This window comes from Cervus elaphus, chromosome 25 (genome assembly GCF_910594005.1).
Source record: "Cervus elaphus chromosome 25, mCerEla1.1, whole genome shotgun sequence".
Lineage (NCBI taxonomy): Eukaryota > Metazoa > Chordata > Mammalia > Artiodactyla > Cervidae > Cervus > Cervus elaphus.
This window is the reverse complement of record NC_057839.1, coordinates 18301078-18326228: the sequence shown is the minus strand read 5'-3', so window position 1 is coordinate 18326228 and position 25151 is coordinate 18301078. Positions and strand designations below refer to the sequence as shown.

Below are 25151 nucleotides of genomic sequence, written 5' to 3'. Positions count from 1 at the left end.
TGTGTCTTGGTGTGGTCCTCTTTCAGTTGATCTTGTTTGAGACTCTCTGTGCTTCCTAGACCTGAATATCTGTTTCCTTTCCCAGGTTGGGGTTTGTGTTTTTTTTTTTTTGTTTGTTTGTTTTTAACTATTGTATCTCATATATGTTCTCTACTCCTTTCTTCTTCCCTTATTCTTCTAGGATCTCTATAATATGAATGTTAGTATGCTTGATGTTTTTCCAGAGGTCTCTTAAAATGTCATTTCTTTTTTATTCTTCATTCTTTTTAGCTTCAGTGGTTTCCACCAGTCTTCCAACTCACTGATCTGTTCCTCTGCATCATCTAATCTGCTGTCAATTACTTCTAGTGTATTTTCTAATGCTTTGTTAAACTTCTCATTGTGTTCATCCAGTTTTCTCCCAAGTTAGTTGAACATCTTTATGAACGTTACTTTGAACTTATATTGGGTAGACTGCTTATCTCCACTTCATTACTTTCTTCACCTAGTTTTCATTCCTTCATTTGATCCTTTTTTCACCTCATTTTGTCTCAGTCTTGCATTTACTTGTAGTTATTAGGTAGGTTGGTGACAATTCCTGATCTTGGAGTAATGACCTTTTGTAGGAGATTTCCTATGGGGACCAGCATCTCACTTCCCTCTGGTCACTAGAGCCGGTTACCAGGATAAGGCCCTAGCATGACTGGTGGTTCATTTCAGTTCAGTTCAGTCACTCAGTCGTGTCCGACTCTTTGCAACCCCATGAATCACAGCATGCCAGGCCTTCCTGTCCATCACCAACTCCCGGAGTTTACTCAAACTCATGTCCATCAAGTCGGTGATGCCATCCAGCCATCTCATCCTCTGTCGTCCCCTTCTCATCGTGCACCCAATCCCTCCCAGCATCAGGGTCTTTTCCAATGAGTCAACTCTTCGCAGGAGGTGGCCATAGTACTGGAGTTTCAGCTTCAGCATCAGTCCTTCCAATGAACACCCAGGACTGATCTCCTTCAGGATGGACTGGTTGGATCTCCTTGCAGTCCAAGGGACTCTCAAGAGTCTTCTCCAACACCACAGTTCAAAAGCATCAATTCTTCGGCGCTCAGCTTTCTTCACAGTCCAACTCTCACATCCATACATGACCACTGGAAAAACCATAGCCTTGACTTCATGGACCTTTGTTGGCAAAGTAATGTCTCTGCTGTTTAATATGCTATCTAGGTTGGTCATAACTTTCCTTCCAAGGAGTAAGTGTCTTTTAATTTCATGGCTGCAGTCACCATCTGCAGTGATTTTGGAGCCCAGAAAAATAAAGTCTGACACTGTTTCCACTGTTTCCCCATCTATTTCCCATGAGGTGATGGGACCAGATGCCATGATCTTAGTTTTCTGAATGTTGAACTTTAAGCCAACTTTTTCACTCTCCTCTTTCACTTTCATCAACAGGCTTTTTAGTTCCTCTTCACTTTCTGCCATAAGGGTGGTGTCATCTCCGTATCTGAGGTTAATGATATTTCTCCAGCAATCTTGATTCCAGCTTGTGCTTTTTCCAGCCCAGCCTTTCTCATGATGTACTCTGCATATAAGCTAAATAAGCAGGGTAACAGTATACAGCCTTGACGTACTCCTTTTCCTATTTGGAACCAGTCTGTTGTTCCATGTCCAGTTCTAACTGCTGCTTCCTGGCCTGCATATAGGTTTCTCAAGAGGCAGGTCTGGTATGCCCATCTCTTTCAGAATTTTCCACAGTTTATTGTGATCCACACTGTCAAAGGCTTTGGCATAGTCAATAAAGCAGAAATAGATGTTTTTCTGGAACACTCTTGCTTTTTCGATGATCCAGCAAATGTTGGCAATTTGATCTCTGGTTCCTCTGCCTTTTCTAAAACCAGCTTGAACATCTGGAAGTTCATGGTTCATGTATTGCTGAAGCCTGGCTTGGAGAATTTTGAGCATTACTTTACTAGCATGTGAGATGAGTGCAATTGTGCAGTAGTTTGAGCATTCTTTGGGATTGCCTTTCTTTGGGATTGGAATGAAAACTGACCTTTTCCAGGCCTGTGGCCACTACTGAGTTTTCCAAATTTGCTGGCATAGTGAGTGAGCACTTTCACAGCATCATCCTTTAGGATTTGAAATAGCTCAGCTGGAATTCCATCACCTCCACTAGCTTTGTTCATAGTGATGCTTCCTATGGCCCACTTGACTTTACATTCCAGGATATCTGACTCTAGGTGAGTGCTCACACCATCGTGATTATCTGGCTCATGAAGATCTTTTTTGTACAGTTCTTCTGTATATTCTTGCCACTTCTTCTTAGTATCTTCTGCTTCTGTTAGCTCCATCCCATTTCTGTCCTTTATTGAGCCCATCTTTGCATGAAATGTTCCCTTGGTATCTCTAATTTTCTTGAAGAGATCTCTAGTCTTTCCCATTCTGTTGTTCTTCTCTATTTCTTTGCATTGATTGCTGAGGAAGGCTTTCTTATCTCTCCTTGCTATTCAATATCTTTCCTTTTCTCCTTTGCTTTTCGCTTCTCTTCTTTTCACAGCTATTTGTAAGGCCTCCTCAGACAACCATTTTGCCTTTTTGCATTTCTTTTCCATGGGGATGGTCTTGATCCCTGTCTCCTTTACAAGGTCACCAACCTCTGTCCATAGTTCATCAGGCACTCTGTCTATCAGATCTAGTCCTTTAAATCTATTTCTCATTTCCACTGTATAGTCATAAGGGATTTGATTTACGTCATACCTGAATGGTCTAGTGGTTTTCCCTACTTTCTTCAGTTTAAGTCTGAATTTGGCAATAAGGAATTCATGATCTGAGCCACAGTCAGCTCCCGGTCTTATTTTTGCTGACTGTATAGAGCTTCTCCATCTTTGGCTGCAAAGAATATAATCAGTCTGATTTCGGTATTGACCATCTGCTGATGTCCCTTTGTAGAGTCTTCTCTTGTGTTTTTGGAAGAGGGTGTTTGCTATGACCAGTGCGTTCTCTTGGCAAAACTCTATTAGCCTTTGCCCTGCTTCATTCCGTACTCCAAGGCCAAATTTGCCTGTTACTCCAGGTGTTTCTTGATTTCCTGCTTTTGCATCTAGTCCCCCATAATGAAAAATACATCTTTTTGGTATTAGTTCTGAGAGGTCTTGTAGGTCTTAATAGAACTGTCAAGGACAGATTACAATAAAACAAAAAATGTAATTCAAGAGAGAGGCCAGTAAGGGATAGAAGAAAACAGTGTTAAGTAAGCTGAAGAATAAAAATAAGCAGATAGTAAATCATAGTTAAGTATAGATTAATTGATTTAAAGAAGGTACTGACAAAGTAGAGGCATAGTATGTTTAAGCAATTAACATTTTGGACATAAAATTCAGATAATCTCAATAAGATATGAGCTATATTTGTGTTTCTGAGTAGGGAGTAAAATGCATTCAATTCATAGGTCTCATTAAAAAAAGGGAGATTATTCACATTAAACATGAACTGTTTTTGTTAAAAGTCAAGATTAATTATTAGAAAAACAAGACAGGATTTAATAACAGCAAACACTTGGATAGCACTTTTTATATTCCAGGTACTGTTCTGAATGCTTTGTATATATTAATTCTCTTAATGCTTTCAATAGCTCTATGAGCTAGGTACCTTACAAGTGAGGAAAGTGAGACCCCAGGGAATAAAGTAACTTGTATAAGATTACTACTACACAATCAGTAGTGGCAGAGTTCAGCCAGATTGGCTGTATTATCTTGTTCTTCACTTCTGCCCTACTATTACTTTTTGAAGGAAAAAATAAACGCAAGAAATAAAACCAAATATAACAGTAATCACAATAATTGTAAATAAACTAAATGTCACTGCTGCTTTATCTTTATTATTAACAAAAAATTTTGACCTACTAATTTTTTGCAGAATTTTTAAAGGTTGTTTGTATTAGTTATCTATTTATTATCTCATTATCTTTCACTTGAAGCCCCTGGAGAGGAACATGAGAGACTGAATATATTTGGTTGACTTTGTAGGATAATTTTTATGGGGCCAAAAGCAGTTGGACAATTGAACACCTGTTATATTCACTGGACATGGAACAACAGACTAGTTCCAAATAGGAAAAGGAGTATGTCAAGGCTGTATATTGTCACCCTGCTTATTTAACTTCTGTTCAGAGTACATCATGAGAAAGGCTGGGCTGGAAGAAGCACAAGCTGGAATCAAGATTGCTGGGAAATATCAATAATCTAAGATATGCAGATGACAGTACCCTTATAGCAGAAAGTGAAGAACTAAAGAGCCTGTTGATGAAAGTGAAAGAGGAGAGTGAAAAAGTTGGCTTAAAGTTCAACATTCAGAAAACTAAGATCATGGCATCTGGTCCCATCACCTCATGGGAAATAGATGGGGAAACAGTGGAAACAGTGTCAGACTTTATTTTTCTGGGCTCCAAAATCACTGCAGATGGTGACTGCAGCCATGAAATTAAAAGACACTTACTCCTTGGAAGGAAAGTTATGACCAACCTAGATAGCATATTAAACAGCAGAGACATTACTTTGCCAACAAAGGTCCATGAAGTCAAGGCTATGGTTTTTCCAGTGGTCATGTATGGATGTGAGAGTTGGACTGTGAAGAAAGCTGAGCGCCGAAGAATTGATGCTTTTGAACTGTGGTGTTGGAGAAGACTCTTGAGAGTCCCTTGGACTGCAAGGAGATCCAACCAGTCCATCCTGAAGGAGATCAGTCCTGGGTGTTCATTGGAAGGACTGATGCTGAAGCTGAAACTCCAGTACTATGGCCACCTCCTGCGAAGAGTTGACTCATTGGAAAAGACCCTGATGCTGGGAGGGATTGGGTGCACGATGAGAAGGGGACGACAGAGGATGAGATGGCTGGATGGCATCACCGACTTGATGGACATGAGTTTGAGTAAACTCCGGGAGTTGGTGATGGACAGGAAGGCCTGGCATGCTGCGATTCATGGGGTTGCAAAGAGTTGGACATGACTGAGCGACTGAACTGAACTGATATTCATTTGTTGATTATGATGATGGTGTCTTGATCTTTCTGACTTTCCTTTAAATCCTGTCTAAATTTCATTTCCTGTTTACATACATCATTATCATCATCAGTTAAATTTTAGTATTTGCTGGGACTATTCAAAGTATAGTAGTAACTCACTTAAGAATGTGGTGATAAAGAATGTTGCTTCAAATCCCTATTGACTGGGTTGAAATTCCACTCATAGTTTCAGTAAGTGAGCTGTCTATATTTCACTTCCCTTTGATATGGAAAATGATGATAACAATAGTATCTACTTTGTAAGGGTTTAGTGCTGAAGAGATTAGTTAATATGTACAACTTTTGGTCACCTTATTTCTAAGTTCCAAACAGTTTGGTAGGAAACATCAGGTAAATATTTAACTCTGTGGCAAACATACTATTTAAGATTGAATATTTTATGCTAGTTTTATACCATTTTGGTTGATGAATAGATATTTCTTTTATTTTCTATTTTAGTCGGTGTTCTCATAACTTTCCTTCCTTTTTAGATCTAATCATAGGAACTACACAGAGAAAAATTATGATCTCTCTTTCACAAATACTTAAAATCTGGTCTCCTGTTAATATTTTTCTGAGCGAATATCCTCAATATTTTAAAAGCACTTTGTATGAGGAAGTTTCAGAAGTCATGCTGCCCTGGCCTTCAGAGTATTTCTGTGGATAACTATAGTTTGTCTGGGGCCCTCAAAGTAGCTTCAGATATGGTGTGATCATATATAGTGGTAGGAACATCAACCCACTGCATCATATGTTGAGCTTCCATTCAGTTAAAATCTCTGTCTCTTTATACAAACTGCTCTCAGCGAAGTATCATCCATCTTCTATGTGTGCAGTCTGTTTGGATTCTTAATGAGGGATTTATATTTCTCTGCTGGTATAGAATCTGCCTGCAATGCAGGAGACCCTGGTTTGATTCCTGAGTTGGAAAACTCCCCTAGAGAATGGCTAGATTACCCATTCCAGTATTCTTGGGCTTCCCTTGTGGCTCAGATGGTAAAGAATCTGCCCGCAATGGAAGAGGCCTCAGTGTGATACCTGGGTTGGGAAGATTTTAAATTTTAAAATAAATTTTAATAGAAATTTATTTTTAATTTTAATTTTAAATTAAAATTACTTTTTAATTTAAAAAGTAAAATTTAATAGAAAGATAGGCAAGTAAAAATTATGAGGAAGCAACTACGTGGCAGTGACAGAGAACAACTTTTGATAGAAGAGCAGTGAAATCCTTTGGGGAAGTTGATATTTAAGATTTTTAAAATGAGGTAAATTTAGCCATGTGTAGACAAGAATGTGTCAACTAATTTTTGTTATGTAACAAAGCAAATTTAGTTGTTTAAAACAACAGCCTATATTCACTCACAGTTTTCTGAGTTGGCAGTTGGGGCTAGGCTCAGCTATAATGGTTTGTCTCTGATGCACATGATATCATCTGGGCTCACCAGTACATTTGCAATTAGGTGACAATTATTGGCTGTGCCCACACATGTCCGGCAGTTGGCTTGTTGTCAGCAGTCACAATGGAGGCAGCTGGACCATATGTCACTTACTATTCAGCAGGCCAGCCTAGGCTTGTTCACATCTTGGGACTTGTGAGTTCCCAAGATCAGCAGGAGAGAACTATTCCAGTGCGCAAGCCTTTTTAAGCCTTTATTTGCATCACATTTGCTTACATTCCATTGACCAAAGCAAGTCACATGGCAGAGCCCAAATTCAGAGTGTAGAAAACCAATCTCTGCATCTCAATGAAATGCATATAGGTGTATATGGAAAGATAGGAGAATTTTATCTTATTTTGTAATCATCCACATGGAGTAAGCACTTTTTAAGTGAAAGAAAGCATCATGTCTTAAGGCCTCAGGGTGAGAAAGTGTTCAGTGTTTGTTGAGCTAGAAGATCAGTGAATTGGAATGTAGTTCCATATGGAGGATAAAAATGAAGGCTGGAACTGGATCCTGCAGAGTTCTATAGAGCATTGTAAAGAGTCTCATCTTATTCCAAATGTAAGAAGGCAGCATCAAGTAGGTGGCAAAAAAGAGAGCCTGGTCTACTTAGGAAGTGCTGCTGAAAGAGTAATGAAGGTAAGTTAGGAAAGCATCGTAGGTTTGGCAGAAAGGACTTTAGGATGAAAGGACTTCCTTTACCAGATATTGAAGCTTATTATAAGGCCACAGTAAGTGAAAGTCACTTAGTTGTGTCCGATTCTTTGTGATCCCATGGACTATACAAATGATGGGATTCTCCAGGCCAGAATACTGGAGTGGGTAGCCATTCCCTTCTTCAGGGGATCTTCCCAACCCAGGGATCGAACCCAGGTCTCCCACATTGCAGAGAGATTCTTTACCAGCTGAGCTACAAGGTATGATTATGGCATAGGAATAGACAATAATGTAATGGAACAAAATAGAAGTCAACATATTTGGCCTCTTAATAAGACAAGCGGCACTTTAGAACAGTGGAGGGAGAGTAAGGTCATTGAAATAAATGGGCTATACCAATGAATAAGCACATAAAAATTAAAATGAAATTTACCCATAATATACACCATACTGAAAATCAGTTTTAGGTAGATGATTAAATATTGTTAAATGCAAAATAATACTCTGTTAATGACCCTGGGAAAAGGTAAGTAAGTGTTCTTAGATAAGACACATAAATTACTAACCATGAAGGAAAAATGTTCTTTAAAATTAAGAACTTTATGTCATCAAAAGACACCATGAGAAGTGTGAAAAGGCAAACCAGAAGAAAGGAAAAAATATTTGCAACACATCTATCCAGTAACAACAAGTAACCAGAGTAAGTAAAAATGCTTACAAGTTTATAACAAAAATCAGAAAGCCAATTTAACAAATGAGCTAACAACTTGAATATGTCCTTCATAAAGAGAGAAATTACCTACAGGTGGCAGAAAGAGGCTGACAGAGAGGAAGTAAGGCCATCTGGGTAAATCAAGTAACAGTTTATCCAGTTGAAAGGCCTTTCTGTATTTTCAAGGCTCTGTTTGCCTCTTTTCTGTAACTTTTACATTTCATGTAACCTAAAAATATTTAGAAAGCCCAAAGGCTACTCAAATATTAATCGTTGATCTGCATTTTTCACTTTCATCAAAGTGAGGAGAAAAGCATCTACACCATTTGCCTCAGTGGACTGAGGCCAGGCCTTGTTTAAGGAGTATTTCCCAAGGCCCTAACCGAAACTACTGGGCCTGTGAGAAAGGTAGGAGGGAAGGACGGCTGTGGATAATATTTATTGAATATTTGTTGTATGCCAGGCTGTGCTGTGCTCAGTGCTTTATGTGGATTACCTCACTTAATTCTCACATAGCACCTTCACAGATGAGGACATTGTGATGTTAAGTAGCAGGAATTGTGCCACCAGACTCTGTGCTGCTACCTGAGTGCCTCTTTCCTAGCTACCTGTTAATAGCCTTTCTTAACTATTCTAGTTGGGAGAGCGGAGCAGGCTAGTATTTTCCAGCTGCAAGGCTGATCCCAAAATTACTACAACTTTCTTTGCAATATCTTTTTCCTGACATACCTTGGGTTTGGCCTTTTATTGTCTCTGAGGTCCAGGAATGTGCAAAATGTGGAATAAAGAATGCCGCCTGTGTAGTGTGAAGCTGAAGTTTGACTTCCTCTTGCCCTCACGTCTCAGTTCAGTTCAGTTACTCAGTCGTGTCCAGCTCTTTGCAAACCCATGGACTGCAGCATGCCAGGCTTCCCTGTCCATCACCACTCCCAGAGCTTGCTCAAACTCATGTCCATCAAGTCGGTGATGCCATTCAACCATCTCATCCTCTGTCGTCCCCTTCTCCTCCTGCCTTCAATCTTTCCCAGCATCAGAGTCTTTTCAAATGAATAAGTTCTTCACATCAGGGGGCCAAAGTATTGGAGTTTCAGCTTCAGACAAAGGAGAAAAGGAAAGATATACCCATTTGAATGCAGAGTTCCAAAGAATAGCAAGGAGAGATAAGAAAGCCTTCCTCAGTGATCAGTGCAAAGAAATAGAAGAAAACAATAGAATAGGAAAGACTACAGATCTCTTCAGGAAAATTAGAGATACCAAAGGAACATTTCATGCAAAGATGGGCACAATAAATGACAGAAATGGTACAGACCTAACAGAAGCCCTCAGGTCTATTCATGTGCAAATGCCCATATGAGGCTGGTAATCTTGTAACAGTAGCTTGTTTGCTGTGGTGGGAGTGGGATAGATGGGGAATCTGTCATCCTGGGACCTAACACTTACTTAACTAGTTCTGGTTAGTGTTTTCAGGTACTATACTTTAACATTTAGCATTATATAAAAATGCTAAAATGAATAATTAAGACTTCTGTGTTTTTCATGTATGTTTCCAGTTTCTTCTCACTTTGCAAGGTAGCATTTCTGTCACTGATTATTCACAAAAACAGATATACCTGCTTCTCATAAATATTTTCATTCACCTTAACAAAATATGAAATCAGTTTCTCAATTTCTCAAGGAAACCATACTGAATCTCATACTGAACTAAGAGAAATTGTTTTTGCTTATATTTTGCAGACTTTGGATAATGAGATGAGTACAGATGATGACAATGAATATGCAGAAGAAAAGGAGAGCTACATCTGTGCAGTGTGTCTGGATGTTTATTTCAACCCCTACATGTGTTACCCTTGCCACCACATCTTCTGTGAGCCCTGCTTACGGACCCTTGCCAAAGACAATCCTGCAAGCACTCCCTGCCCGTTGTGTCGGACAATTATTTCCAGAGTCTTTTTTCAGACAGGTAATTGTTGTCTTTCATTAACATGATTGCCTAATTATTTTGACTACCTCTTTGTTCCAGTTCTAAAGGTACTTTATGAATTATTATGAGAAAGTTATTGAAAATCATATATAGCATAATTCGTTACTCTCCAGTTTATAGAAGAGTCCTTGCCAACTCGTTAGAACTTTTAAAATAGTAGAATCAGTGATGAAACCAGTTTCTCATCTCTACTCCTCTATTTAATGCCGAGATCTTTTCTAAAGCATCCTAACTAGTTTTTCAGTCTTTACTTGGACATCTCCAGTGTCAAGGACATTCCATTAAAATTTGGAGCAGCCCTATTAATTATTTATTTCTTAAGTCTAACTTCTATTTCTTCTCATCCTTCGACCTTTGTTTTTACCTCTGGAGTCTCAAAGAATAAATCTATAGATATCTGAGGATAACTACTATGCCTTTCCCTCAAACTCCAAATCTTCTAAACCTTCTTGTTGTTTTTAAGGTCTTTATTCTTGAATACAGTAAAATTGGGACAAGGATTTGTTTACATAATTACCACGTAAAGATGGGATATAATACAATATTTTGATACAAATAGAAACAGGGAAAACTAATGAATGTGGAACATGGATCCTGCTAGGAGAAAGGGAAAAATGATAGAAGTAAGCAGAGCTGTTGGACTGTAAAGAAAGCTGAGCACCAAAGAATTGATGCTTTTGAACTGTGGTGTTGGAGGAGACTTTTTTTTTTCCATTTATTTTTATTAGTTGGAGGCTAATTACTTTACAGTATTGTAGTGGTTTTTGCCATACATTGACATGAATCAGCCATGGATTTACATGTGTTCCCCATCCTGAACCTCCCTCCCACCTCCCTCCCCATCCCATCCCTCTGGGTCATCCCAGTGCACCAGCCGCGAGCACTTGTCTCATGCATCCAACCTGGGCTGGTCATCTGTTTCACACTTGATAATATACACATTTTGATGCTATTCTGTTGGATCATCCCACCCTCACCTTCTCCCACAGAGTCCAAAAGTCTGTTCTATATATCTGTGTCTCTTTTTCTGTCTTGCATATAGGGTTATCATTACCATCTTTCTAAATTCCATATATATGCATTAGTATACTGTATTGATTAGTATACTGTACTGGTGTTTATCTTTCTGGCTTACTTCACTCTGTATAATGGGCTCCAGTTTGAGAGTCCCTTGGACTGCAAGAAGATCCAACCAGCCCATCCTAAAGGAGATCAGTCCTAGGTGTTCATTGGAAGGACTGATGTTGAAGCTGAAACTCCAGTACTTTGGCCACCTGATGCGAAGAGCTGACTCATTTGAAAAGACCCTGATGCTGGGAAAGATTGGGAGCAGGAGGAGAAGGGGATGACAGAGGATGAGATGGTTGGATGACATCACTGACTCAATGGACATGAGTTTGGGCAAACTCTGGAAGTTGGTGGTGGACAAGGAGGCCTGGTGTGCTGCAGTCCATGGGGTTGCAAGGAGTCGGACATGACTGAGCGACTGAACTGAACTGAAAGCAGAGCTGATATTTATTGAGTGCACTACTGTGTGCTAAACCTTTGAGAAGGAAATTTCTGTATCCACATTCTCACCTGAACCATAGGCCAAATAAGATTAAAGTATGTACTTTATTAATAGTAAAACTGAAGAAAACACATAGCACATTTTTCTTCCCCAAAAGAAAATCCAAGGACCCATCTGCAAAGAAGAATCAGTTTATAAAAATAAGTTTTGTATACCCAACCAACTGCATGAATGCTTGCAAACCTGCCTTACCAGCTCAGTAAACAAACAATGAGATACCACTTCACACTCGCTAGGATGGCTATAGTTAAGAAGATAGATAATAATAAGTGTTGACAAGGAAATGGAAAAATTGAAACTCATATATTACTGATAGGAGTATAAAATGGTAAAGTCAGTTTGGAACATAGCAGAATCAGCTTTGCACATAGAAGATTCTAAGCCTGCTTATGAGATGGGGAAAAAATTCTGATGTGTCCCAAATTAACTAAGAGTTCTTCTGTCTATGAAAATGGAAGAAACTCCAGGATGGGCAGGGCCAAGGAAGAAGACCTTTGGCTAGGGGGACCTTTCCATCTCTTGACTGACAGCCTCATTCTTCCAGACAAGGAACTCCCATATCAGTACCCCAGCAGCAGATCTGTTCAGGGATGTCAACCATGCCGCATGACAGGATCTGCCGGCCACCTTCACCAGGAGGCCAAGGAAGGGGAAAGGCTGTGGCTCACAAATGTTAAATGGAGTGGGGGTCACCCAAGAGAGTGGGGAAGAATCCCTTAGCCAGTGAGATCATGGTTTTGTTTTCAGGGAAGGCATCATATTTTCCTGAATCGATTGTACGACTGAAGCCTTCAAACCAAGCGTGGCATTGCCCCTGCTGCAGACTGACTCGGGGGCCCCTGTATGAGCCCTGCTGTAGACCGCAGGAATCCCAGCCCGTGGTCATATGGAAGATGTAGACATCTCACGTATCACATAGAGAGCCACAGGGTCAGTGCAACTGACCCCTCAACTGTGAAGTCACTTGCTGCTCTCACCCCATTCAGATGTACCCGAACCTCAACAAGGAGAATTTTTACCCTCCTTCCATATTTTCCCCCATTCAACCTCTGTACCCTTTTAGACCACTGACCCCATGCCACTGCTCTTCTGCCTTTACATGGTGAGACTAAGTGCTAATAAGCAGTAGTGCTGGTGAACTCCGTTGGAAATGGGAAAATAAAATGGCTGAGTCTTCACCTTGTGTATGAAAAGAAAGAAAGTGAAAGTGAAGTCGATCAGTCGTGTCTGACTCTTTGTAACCCCATGGACTGTAGTTTACCAGGCTTCTCCATCCATGGTATTTTCCAGGCAAGAGTACTAGAGTGGGTTGCCATTTCCTTCTCCAGGGGATCTTCCCGACCCAGGGATCAAATCCAGGTCTCCTGCAATGCAGGCAGACGCTTTACCCTCTGAGCCACCAGGGAAGAAGTCCCTAACTAAGTAAGTAAATGAAATTTAAGCTAATCTAGAATTTTAAGTATGAAGCAGGCTTATGATTTTTTTCACCAGGAATATTTTGGCTGCCACAATAATAGGAGGATGCTACTGGTATCTAGTCAACAGGGCAGGGATAACAGATACCCTGCAGTGTTTGGGCCAGTCCCACACAGCGAAAAATTGTACTGGGTTCAGTCTGAATTTTAGATGTCCTGCTGGGCTTTATTCAGGACATACAACTCATCCAAAAGATCACAGTTCCTCTTCTTATCTGCCGTAATAGCCTGTAATTGGGCTTGGTCTGTTGTCTCTGTTCCCATTAAGGGTATTTCATACTTTCTCTTATTCTATACCAAACAGTCTGGACTGTTAATTCATATGCTAATAGTGATTTTATTCTTGCATTTACCCATGCCTCGACTTTTTCATTTTTACGTTCATCTTGTACAATATAGTCATTGCCTCTGAAATCAAAACTCATTCTTTTTTTAATTGAAGTATAAAAAAAAGATTTACAGTGTTGTGCCGATCTCAGCTGTACCACAAAGTGACTCAGTTATATACATATAGACGATCTTTATTTTTATATTCTTCTCCATTATGGTTTATCACAGGAGATTGAATATAGTTCCCTGTGCTGTACAGTAGGACCTTGCTGTTTATCCATCCTATAAAATATAATAGTTTATATCTGCTAATCCTAGACTCCCAGTCCTCCCCTCCCACACTCCACTCCCCCTTGGCAACTTCAAGTCTGTTCTCTATGTTTGTGAGTCTGTTTCTGTTTGCAAATAGGTTTATTTGTACCATATTTTAGATAACACATGTAAATGGTATTATATGGTATCTGTCTTTCCCTTTCTGACTTCACTTAGTGTGATAATCTCTAGTTGTATCCATGTTGCTGCAAATGGTATTATTTCATTCTTTTTTATGGCTGAGTAATAATATTTCATTGTATATGTATACAAATTCATTCTTTATTAGTAGGCATATCTATTTCCTAATGGCTTTTAGTGTAGTCACTCCCGAGCTTTAATATATGGAAATAAATAGTTTATTATAAAAAAGAACTGGAAGATTAAGCAGAATGATTAGAGCATTGTTTCTCAGGTTTCTCTCATTTTCCTACCAACTTTTCAATTTTCACTATATCCACATACCACCTGAATTATTTTTTACTTAAGGGTTTTCCTCATATCAACATAGTTTTAAAATATACTTATTTCAGCCTCATCTTTAACAACGTATTTTTGAATGTATGTATTTGATGATCTAGTTTATTATATACATTAAAATATAACTATGAAAAATTTTATTCAATTTCACCCTAAATCCTTTAACATATGGCTAGTGCTTTGCAAACCAAATCTTGAAAAACACTGCCTTGCTCTTATGGAGGTTAACACCAGGAAAAAAAAAGCACAGGAAACAGGAATATTTAAAACAGTCCCTGGGAGTTGTGAGTGGAGCTGGAGATAGAAGGAGTGGAACAGATCTTCATTAGTGTTTTGCTTTTGGTTTTTTTTTTTTAATGCTCTTTTACATCATTGGATTTCTTAAACCATGGGAATGTGTTAATTTGACAGTTTTTAAAAATAAATAAGTAAACCAATATATACAGCATTAAATATGTTGGTGGCAGGGAGGATGAAGTCTTGTTTCTTTTCATACAGAAGACAGGCAATCATGAATTCTTTGAAACTGAGGATGTATGCTATGATAACCTTTTGAGGATCCACTAGTATATCTCTATCCATAGGCTTTCAAAAGTTTTTCTAAATACTGAAGTGTAGCTTTAAATGCAAATAATAATAGTATGCATCACAACAATAAAAAGCACGTCACACTTTGTCTCTATCACACTGTGTGTGTGCTTACGTGCCGAGTCCCGCAGTTGTGTCAGACTCTTTGCGACCCATGGACTATCCCTGATCACTAAGCAAGGCTTTCTTATCTCTCCTTGCTATTCTTTGGAACTCTGCATTCAAATGGGTATATCTTTCCTTTTCTCCTTTGCTTTTTGCTTCTCTTCTTTTCACAGCTATTTGTAAGGCCTCCTCAGACAGCCATTTTGCTTTTTTGCATGTCTCTTTCTTGGGGATGGTCTTGATCCCTGTCTCCTGTACAATGTCACGAACCTCCATCCATAGTTCTTCAGGCACTCTGTCTATTAGATCTAGTCCCTTAAATCTATTTCTCACTTCAACTGTATAATCATAAGGGTTTTGATTTAGGTCATACCTGAATGGTCTAGTGGTTTTCTCCACTTTCTTCAATTTCAGTATGAATTTGGCAATAAGGAGCTCATGATCCGAGCCACAGTCAGCTTCCAGTCTTGCTTTTGCTGACTGTATAAGCTTCTCCATCTTTGGCTGCAAAGAATATAATCAGTCGGATTTCAGTGTTGACCATCTGGTGATGTCCCTTTGTAGAGTCTTCTCTTGTGTTGGAAGAGGGTGTTTGCTATGACCAGTGCATTCTCTTGGCAAAACTCTTATTAGCCTTTGCCCTGCTTCATTCTGTACTCCAAATTTGCCTGTTATTCCTGGTGTTTCTTGAATTCCTACTTTTGCATTCCAGTCCCCTCTAATGAAAAGGACATCTTTTTTGGGTGTTAGTTCTAAAAGGTCTTGTAGGTCTTCATAGAACCATTCAACTTCAGCTTCTTCAGCATTACTCATCAGGGCATAGACTTGGATTACCATGATATTGAATGGTTTGCCTTGGAAATGAACAGAGATCATTCTGTCATTTTTGAAATTGCATCCAAGTACTGCATTTCGGACTCTTTTGTTGACTATGATGGCTACACCATTTCTTCTAAGGGATTCCTGCCCACAGTAGTAGATATAATGGTCATCTGAGTTAAATTCACCCATTCCAGTTCATCTTAGTTCACTGATTCCTAAAATGTTGACATTCACTCTTGCCATGTCCTATTTGACCACTTCCAATTTGCCTTGATTCATGGACCTAACATTCCAGGTTCCTGTGCAATATTGCTCTTTATAGCATCAGACTTTGCTTCCATCACCAGTCACATCCACAACTGGGTGTTGTTTTTGCTTTGGCTCCATCTCTTCATTCTTTCTGGAGTTATTTCTCCACTGATCTCCAGTAGCATATGTGGCACCTACCGACCTGGGGAGTTCATCTTTCAGTGTCCTATCGTTTTACCTTTTCATACTGTTCATGGGGTTCTCAAGGCAAGAATACTGAAGTGGTTTGCCATTCCCTTCTCCAGTGGACCACATTTTGTCAGAACTCTCCACCATGACCTGTCAGTCTTGGGCGGCCTTACACAACATGGCTCATAGATTCTTTGAGTTAGACAAGGCTGTGGTCCATGTGATTAGATTGGTTAGTTTTCTGTGATTATGGTTTCAGTGTGTCTGCCCTCTGATGCCCTCTCTCAGCACCCACTATCTTACTGGGGTTTCTCCGACCTTGGACGTGGGGTATCTCCTCTCAGCAACTCCAGCTCCAGGCAGCCGCCACTTGCCAGTCCAGTGCCACATGGCCACCGCTCACTGCTCTGGAACCTTCATTCCTTTGTACAAATCCAGTTTTCCATCTCAGACCATTTTCCTTCAGCCTGGAGTAACACTTCTTCTACAGGTTTGGGGAATTCCCTGGCAGTTCAGTGATTAGGATTCAGTGCTTTCACTGCCAGGCCCCAGGTTTGATCAGCAGGTCGTTTTCAATCACTGTAGTGTCTACCACTGATCCTCACACATTGTAGAAGCTCAGTGTTGTTAAAAGGAAACAGGATGTCTGCCATGAAGTCAGAGGAAGTCCTGCCGCTGCAACTAGGTCTCAGGCGCTCTAGCTCCAATTCTCCAAAATTAGAGATACCAAGGGAACATTTCATGCAAAGATGGGCTCAATAAAGGACAGAAATGGTATGGACCTAACAGAAGCAGACAATATTAAGAAGAGGTGTCAAGAATACACAAAAGAACTGGACAAAAAAGATCTTCACAACCCAGATATTTCACGATGGTGTGATCACTCACCTAGAGCCAGACATCCTGGAATGTGAAGTCAAGTGGGCCTTAGGAAGCATCACTATGATCAAAGCTAGTGGAAGGGGTGGAATTCCAGTTGAACTATTTCAAATCCTAAAAGATGATGCTGTGAAAGTGCTGCACGCAATATGCCAGCAAATTTGGAAAACTCAGCAGTGGCCACAGGCCTGGAAAAGGTCAGTTTTCATTCCAATCCCAAAGAAAGGCAATCCCAAAGAATGCTCAAACTACTGCACAATTACACTCATCTCACATGCTAGAAATGCTCAAAATTCTCCAAGCCAGGCTTCAACAGAACATGAACCATGAACTTCCAGCCATTCAAGCTCGTTTTAGAAAAGGCTACATATTTAGTTGGAGAATGGGGCTTCTTAATCTAGATTTTAACTCTGAACAGTTCACTACGAAAGGGTACGAAATCAGGTTAAATTTTATATTCAGAGGATACATATATAAGTATTCATCAGTACTGAATGAGATATTCCTGGTTGGCTTCTCTTTCCCAACACTCAGTTCCTCTGACCCTGAATCACATAGGACATTAGGTTACTAGGAGACTGTGCAACCTCCCTAGGGTGAGGACCTGCAAGGTCTGAAAAGTTGATTCTGAGAGTTGTTGGTATTTCTTGAGTCTAAGTAGTCAGATTCTGTTAAATGCAGGCTGTAGTAGCAAACTCAAGTTTTCTCTAACTGGCATTGTTCCCCTTATAGACAAACATTTCTGGGTGCTCACATGGGTACAAAATGACTTTCACTAGGAGAGCTAGGGTCCCTTGCAAGTGAGACTTTTTTTCCCTCTTGCAGAAGTGTAAATCAAGCATTGCCATTGAAACTCTGAAGACAATTTTAAGATAGTTTATAGATTTTCATTGATACAGAGTAAAGTGAAGTCAAATATCAAGCTTTCATAATAATGAGATGTAATTTTAAGTAGGGAAACAAGGACCTTAGTAATCTAAATGAGATAGCTGGACACATATATCCTATCCTTTTAACACCTATCCTTTTAAAACATAATAGCACTGGGTGCTTCTAAATAACTGTGCCCTGTAGTTGTAATTTGTCATTGTTGTCCAGTCGCTAAGTCATGTCTGACTCTTTGCAACCCCATGGAATGAGCACTCCAGGCTTCCCTGTCCTTCACTATCTCCCTGAGTGTGCTCAAGCTCATGTCCATTGTCAGTGAGGCCATCCAACCATCTCATCCTCTGTCGTCCCCTTCTCCTCTTGCCCCCAATCTTTCTCAGCATCAGGGTCTTTTCCAGTGAGCTGGCTCTTTGCATCATGTGGCCAAAGTATTGGAGCTTCAGCTTCAGCATCAATCTTTCCAGTGAATATTCAGGATTGATTTCCTTTATGATCACTGGTTTGATCTCCTTGCAGTCCAAGGGACTCTCAAGGGTTTTCTCCAACACCACAGTTCAAAAGCATTAGTTCTTCTGCACTCAGCCTTCTTTATGGTCCACCTCTCGTATCTGTACTTGACTACTGGGAAACCATAGCTTCAACTATATGGATATTTGTCAGCAAAATGATTTCTCTGCTTTTTAATATGCTCTTTAGGTTTGTCATAGCCTTTTTTGCATTTATAATAATAATAATAATATAATATAATAATAATAATCTTATTATAGTCCCTCCTTAACAGGACCCAAAGGCCTAAATTAACCTGCCAGACCCCTCAGACCATGGAACTTTTCAAGCAAGAATACTAGAGTGGGTTGCCATTTCCTTCTCCAGGGGATCTTCCAGACCCAGGGATCAAACCCACATCTCCTGCATTGGCAGGCAGACTCTTTACCACTGAGCCATTACCTCATAACTTAGGGTTACCTATTTACTAGATATGATTTAATGCATGTACTATGCCTATTTCACAATTTGCTTTTGTAAGTCCAAAATATTACTGAAAAATTATTTTAAATTTGTATTTAAAAATGAGATTTTCACATTAAAAATTTCTAATATTATGATGCAGCATTGTTCTCAGCACTGTTAGTTTTATGCACTGTTTGAAGTAAATGTTTTCTAAATATTTTTTAATAGGCTTTATTTTTTAGAGCAATTTCATATTCACAACAAAATTAAGTAGAAGATAGAGGGATTTTTTATACACCTCCTACCCCCTCACAAACATCCCCCATTACCCATACTCTATACTACAGTGAAACATGTGTTAAATTCTGTCAGCTTGTATTGATACATGATTATCATCTAAAGTCCATAGTTTACATTAGGGTTCAGTCTTGATGTTGTACATTCCATGAATTTGGACAAATGTATAGTGACACATATCCATCATTAGAGTATCAAAGAGAATATTTTCACTGCCCTCAGAATCCTGTGCTCCTCATTCATTCATCCCTATTCATCCTTCACTCGCAACCCCAGATCTTTTCACTGTCTCCATAGTTTGCCTTTTCCAGAATGTCATATAGTTGGAATCATACAGTATGTAGCCTTTTCAGATTGGCTTCTTTAACTTACTAATATACATTTAATATTCTCCCATGTCCTCTTGTGGCTTGATAGCTTATTTCTTTTGGGGGGCTTCCCTGGTGGCTCAGATGGTAAAGAACCTGCCTACAATGCAGGAGACCCAGGTTTGTTCCCTGGGTTGGGAAGATCTCCTGGAGAAGGGAACGGCTACCAACTCCAGTATTGTTACCTAGAAAATTCCACAGACAGAGGAGTCTGGTGGGCTATAGCCCGTGGACCACTTTAGGACTAAATAATACTCCATTGTCTAATGGTACCAGTTTATCTACTCACCTGCTGAAGGACATGGTTGTTGCTTCCAACTTGGAAATTATGAATAAAGCTGCTAAAAACATCTGTTTGCTGGTCTTTATGTGGACCTAAGTTTTCGGCTTCTTTGGCTAAATACCAAGGAGCATGACTGCTAAATTTTATGTAATAAGAGTATTTTTAGGTTTTGAGAAGCCACCAAACCCTCTTCCAGAGTGGCTGTGCCGTTTTGCATACCTGCCAGCAGTGACTGAGAGCGCCTGTTGCCCACGTCCTTGCCAGCAATTGCGTCATCTGTGCTCTGGGTTTTGGCCGTTCTAATAGGTGTGTAGTGGCATCTCATTAATATTTTAATTTGCATTTCCCTAATGACATATGATGCGTAGCATCTTTTCATCTGCTTATCTGCTGTCTGCATATCTTCTTTGGTGAGATGACTGTTAAGGTCTTTGGCCCATTTTTTTAAATTGAGTTTTTTGTTTTCTTACTATTTAGTTTTAAGACTTTTTTGGGTATTTTTGGATAACAGGCCTTTATCAGATATGCCTTTTGCAAATGTTTTCTCCCAGCCTGTGAATCAACTATTCATTCGCTTGACAGTGTCTTTTGCAGAGCAGAAAAGAATGTTTCACAGTTTTGACTCTTAAACTTAGCAGAATGCTTAAAACTATTACTAACAAATATTTCCATAATAATTATAAATTACAATATAACTTAATTATAACTAGCTTTTAAATATAAAATTGCCCATATAAATGAAGTGAAAGTTGTTCAGTTGTATCCAACTTTTTGTGACCCCACTGACTGTAGCCCACCAGGTTCCTCTGTCCATAGAATTCTCCAGACAAGAATACTGGAGTGGGTTGCCATTTCCTTCTCCAATTTAAGCATAAAGCAGACATCAAAGTTATACCACCCTGTTGGTACTGCTTGTAGTTCAAAATTGTGCTTTGTTTGTGGTGGTTCTTATTTTATTATTTATGGTACAATACAGTGAAACTCATGGTAATACACCCTGTAATAAAGTGAATTATGTTTTTATGTATTTGGTAATTGACTCTTGCCCTCAGCCAAGTCAAGAAGACTAGAACTTTTAACACTTACTTACTATTTCAGTGGTAGTGTCACTCAAAAATGCTGCTGTTTTCCACTGGTTCTGCCACCACATTTAAATGTACCATTTGAATAGACTTTAGAATCTTTCTAGGATATTCAGGGTTTTGCCCTTTTCCATCATATTGAATGATATGAAATATTGATTCATTATAATATATTGTAATATATTGTAATATAATGTAATATAATGCATTATAATATATTGTAGTAAGAAGCCTCTACTCCCTAATAGGTAGAGTTGACAAAGGAGGAGAGAAAGGTAGTTTTTGCCACCTTTTACTCTGAGCCCTGCATCTTGGTCTGCCTTCAGATTTTTCTTAGTGCTTCTTCTAAATAATTCTGAGAAAGTTAGTATTAAATAGTTATCTGTTGCAAAATCCTGCAGTTCCAAGTTCAAATACCACTATAATGAAGCAATGTAGTTCTGTAGAAAGAACAACATCCTTGGGAAAGGTTTGTACAGTTTATAGCAGATAAACTATAAGAGATAAGGTTTACCTTATTTAAATAAATTCAGGTACTTTTAGAATAGAAAAGGATTTAAGGTCATTTCATCTAATGGTTGACTGTGCATTAAAATTATCCAAGGAGCCTATAAAAAGTACAGACTGCTAGGTCACATCCACAGCAATTCTGCTTCAGTAATATCTGGGCAAGGTCCTAGAATTGTCTTTTTAACAAATCCCCTCAGCAACTCTGATACATAGCCAGGCTCCAGACGGGTATTTTGGAATCACTGATCTAGTACAGTGCCCAGCAGACAGGAATTAGATTTAACTAATTTCTGTATTTCTAGCTAGACCAGCAAAGTGCCAGGCACATAGCTATTGCAGAATAAGTGTTTGCCAGAGATGGGGCAGAAAGCAGTACAAAGAGAAGTTCAACAGGTTATGAAATGTGCCACAGTTAGGAAGCATTAGAACCCAGTTCTTATTTGGCCCTGCAGATGGAGGGACAAGGGCTTTTGGATCTACTCTTCTCCAAGGGTCTTTCAGATCAAGTGTAATAAATAGAATCTTCCAACATTTCATAAGACTATGTTATGGACACATGTATTTATGTTCAACAGAACATTGTAGGTACATCTCCCATCTCATTTTGTACATTTAATAAAGTAATTCCTCTGATCATAATTTTCTTAGGTATTATAGATAATTTTTGAAACCTTTCCTTCTTTGGTTTCCATTTGGGTTTGTTATATAGGTTAGAAGTGTATCGTGTAATAAGTTCTTGAAGCTAGAAAATAAAAAATCAGTTACCATTATTACTTTTATCTCTCTCATCTACGCTCTAAGACAAGTTTGATTTGTGACCAGCTCTCAAAACTGCACTTCTGGATGACTCTTACAAGAATGTCTCTTTGACTTGGTTTACTGAATGCAATTACACTTCCAAGTAAGTTTTCATTTTAAGAGAGGCCAGTGCAGTGACATCCTCTGGTTATTGCATCAGCATTTTAGAGCAAGGATACAAACTCTCCAGGGGAAGGAGGAAGAAAAGAAAGGAGGGGAATAAGAATTTGGGGGTTTCAAACTCTTCTCCTTGGTTTATATTATATCCCACAAGAAATAATTTACCCACCACACTGGTCTTACTTTTAAAGGCATTTAGGAAGTTGTGAGTCCAACAACTAGTTGTTAACACAGTCCTGCTTATTTCATAGGATTTTTAATTTCTCAGAAAATACCTTGATTTATAGTTATCACTCCTTAAGGATAAGCCCTACAAGAAGACAATTGTTATGTAAGTGAATGTGTTATAAGTCATTGGATAACTTCTTCCATTCTCTTCATCACTATGAATGACACTGATGAGTCATTTTAACCAAGTAGTAATGCCATGACCGCCTTTTACCAAGGGGCTGTTCACAGGCAGCGGGCAAAGTGGACTTTGATAAAGCAAGCGTGCACTGCTGCAGAAAACACTGAGAATATCCGATCTGAAATGACTTAACTATTATACGCATGAAAGTTAAAACATTCACTGGCCATAACAACCTCCAACATACACAACGAGTACATAGACTATGAAAATACTTGTTCTCTATCTTGTGTGCTTGAATTACTGGCCCTTGGGTGTAGACTGGGGAAGGGAGTTAAGGAGAGTTGCAGGTTTATTCAGTTCAGTTCAGTTCAGTTTAGTCGCTCAGTCGTGTCTGACTCTTTGTGACCCCATGAATTGCAGCACGCAAGGCCTCCCTGTCTGTCACCAACTCCCGGGGTTTACCCAAACTCATCTCCATCAAGTCGGTGATGCCATCCAGCCATTTCATCCACTGTCATCCCCTTCTCCTCCTATCCCCAATCCCTCCCAGCATCAGGTCTTTTCCATTGAGTCAGCCCTTCGCATGAGGTGGCCAAAGTATTGGAATTTCAGCTTCAGCATCAGTCCTTCCAGTGAACACCCAGGACTGATCTCCTCTAGGATGGACTGGTTGGATCTCCTTGTGGTCCAAGGGACTCTCAAGAGTCTTCTCCAACACCACAGTTCAAAAGCATCAATTCTTCAGTGCTCAGCTTTCTTCACAGTCCAACTCTCACATCCATACACGACCACTGGAAAAACCGTAGCCTTGACTATAGGGACCCTTCCTTATTTGGATTGGCCTGTTTTTTACATTGTTTCTTTTGTTGTTAAATGTAAACTTCCAGAATGTTTTCCCTGTCAATTGCTTAGATAAGAATAAATCCAAGAGAGTAGTTAGGAAAAACAGAGAAAATTTGATGTAACTGGTTAGAGAAGAAGCTCAAAGCCTTTGAAAGGATGGAAGCTGAGAAGATAGTACAGGAATAATTGTGGGATGAAAGTAAGAGGGCACCATTGATGGAAAGACTTGTTTACTTCTCAGCTAGTAACTAGCTCTACACTGGCCTCCCTGGGAAGAACTTCTCCATCAAATAGTTGAATTCAGATTATGCCTTGCTTTCCTTGGCTCATGTTCTAGAGACTCTTTTTTTAAGCTATCTTCATATTTGTTTCTTGATTGGTTTATGGTTACTTCAAATGAATATTTTCCTTTTCTCTTTAACTCATGAACAAGTTTCTGAAGGGTTGAGAATTTATTTCTACATTTTTTTGACTTCTTCATAACAGCAGCGTTAGGCTCTACACAGTCAGTCTATCACATATGGAATGAAATAAAACTATAAAGTAAAAGCTTCTAGTGATTTTTCCTTTTCACTATCACTCCTGAGCCATGATTGCACTCTAGTTATTCTGTTGCTACACCCATAACACATTTCCCCCCTTTATGGTGTATCTGTTTATTACCATCTTTTAGACTACAGTCTTCTTTAGGGCAAGGACTATATCTCAGTCATCACTGTTTCTTTCATTTCTGGCTGATGTAGGAGCTGCTCAGTAGGTGTATGTTCTATGTTTAGGCATATCAAAGTTGCATCAAATTCAGAGAAATTTTGTCTGCTTGGGTTAAAAACAAAGTTGACTCCACTTTTATCTTCACTGTCTTCAAAGAGATCTGAATTTATTATCAGACTACTGCAACAACAATTTTTGGGGTTCTTGCCATTTTACTCAAATTAATGTTTAAAAATACTATTTTCGTTTGCTTTGCTCTAGAACTGAACAATGCCACAAAAACATTCTTTACTAAAGAATATTTGAAAAGAAAACAAAGCTTTCAGAAATCCAGCTCTGCAAAGTGGCCCCTACCAAACTGCAGAAAAGCATTCCACCTTTTTGGAGGTAAGGAAACTAATGTAAAAAATGAGAGAGAGAAGGAAAGAGAAAAAGTCTGGTAACATAGTCTAGCATTGTTTTTTAAAGCCATTTTCTTTCTGCCTTAGATATGTTAGTAGAAAAATATTTCTGCACTGGTCAATTTTCAGCAAGGATTTGCTAGTGTCTTCTTACTGAAAGCTACAGGTGTATGTATGAAAAACTTGGAGACTATACCTTAAGAGCAAAATCTGACAGAAACTCATGATCAAATTTACCTTGCCTTGCCATCAATAATGTTTAATATGTAGATAATGAACTTCATTTCAAAAATAACAGATTTAACAGAAGCACTAGTATTCTTTATAAGCATTTTTAATAACTCATCAAAATCTAAGTTTGTTTTATAGGTTATAATCTCATTTTTATTTTTATTATTTTTTACTTGAAGTATAGCTGATCTACAATGTCATGTTAGTTTCAGATGCACAGCAACAGCAATTCAATACACACACACACACACACACACATATATATGTATGTATATGTTATTTCTCAGATTCTTTTCCCTTATAGCTTATTATAAGATATTGAATCTAGTTCCCTGTACTATACAGTAGGTCCTTGTTAGTTATCTATTTTATATGTAGTAGTGTGTATATGTTAATCCCAAACTCTTCATTTATCCCTTCCCCCACCTTTCCCCTTTGGGGAACCATAAGCTTGGTTTCTATATTGTGGGTCTATTTCTGTTTTATAAATAAGT

General features: G+C 39.0%; 1 protein-coding gene across 6 annotated transcripts in view; it reads left to right on the top strand.

The window, feature by feature from the left end:
* RNF180 (ring finger protein 180) overlaps positions 1 to 25151 on the top strand; it is a 450665-nt gene that overhangs the window by 361702 nt on the left and 63812 nt on the right. For all 6 annotated transcript variants that reach the window (XM_043887817.1, XM_043887816.1, XM_043887818.1 and 3 more), the window contains 2 exons: positions 9577 to 9802; positions 24287 to 24412. In XM_043887817.1, coding sequence (XP_043743752.1) covers positions 9577 to 9802; positions 24287 to 24412 — 352 coding nt within the window. The remainder of the gene's footprint in view (positions 1 to 9576; positions 9803 to 24286; positions 24413 to 25151) is intronic.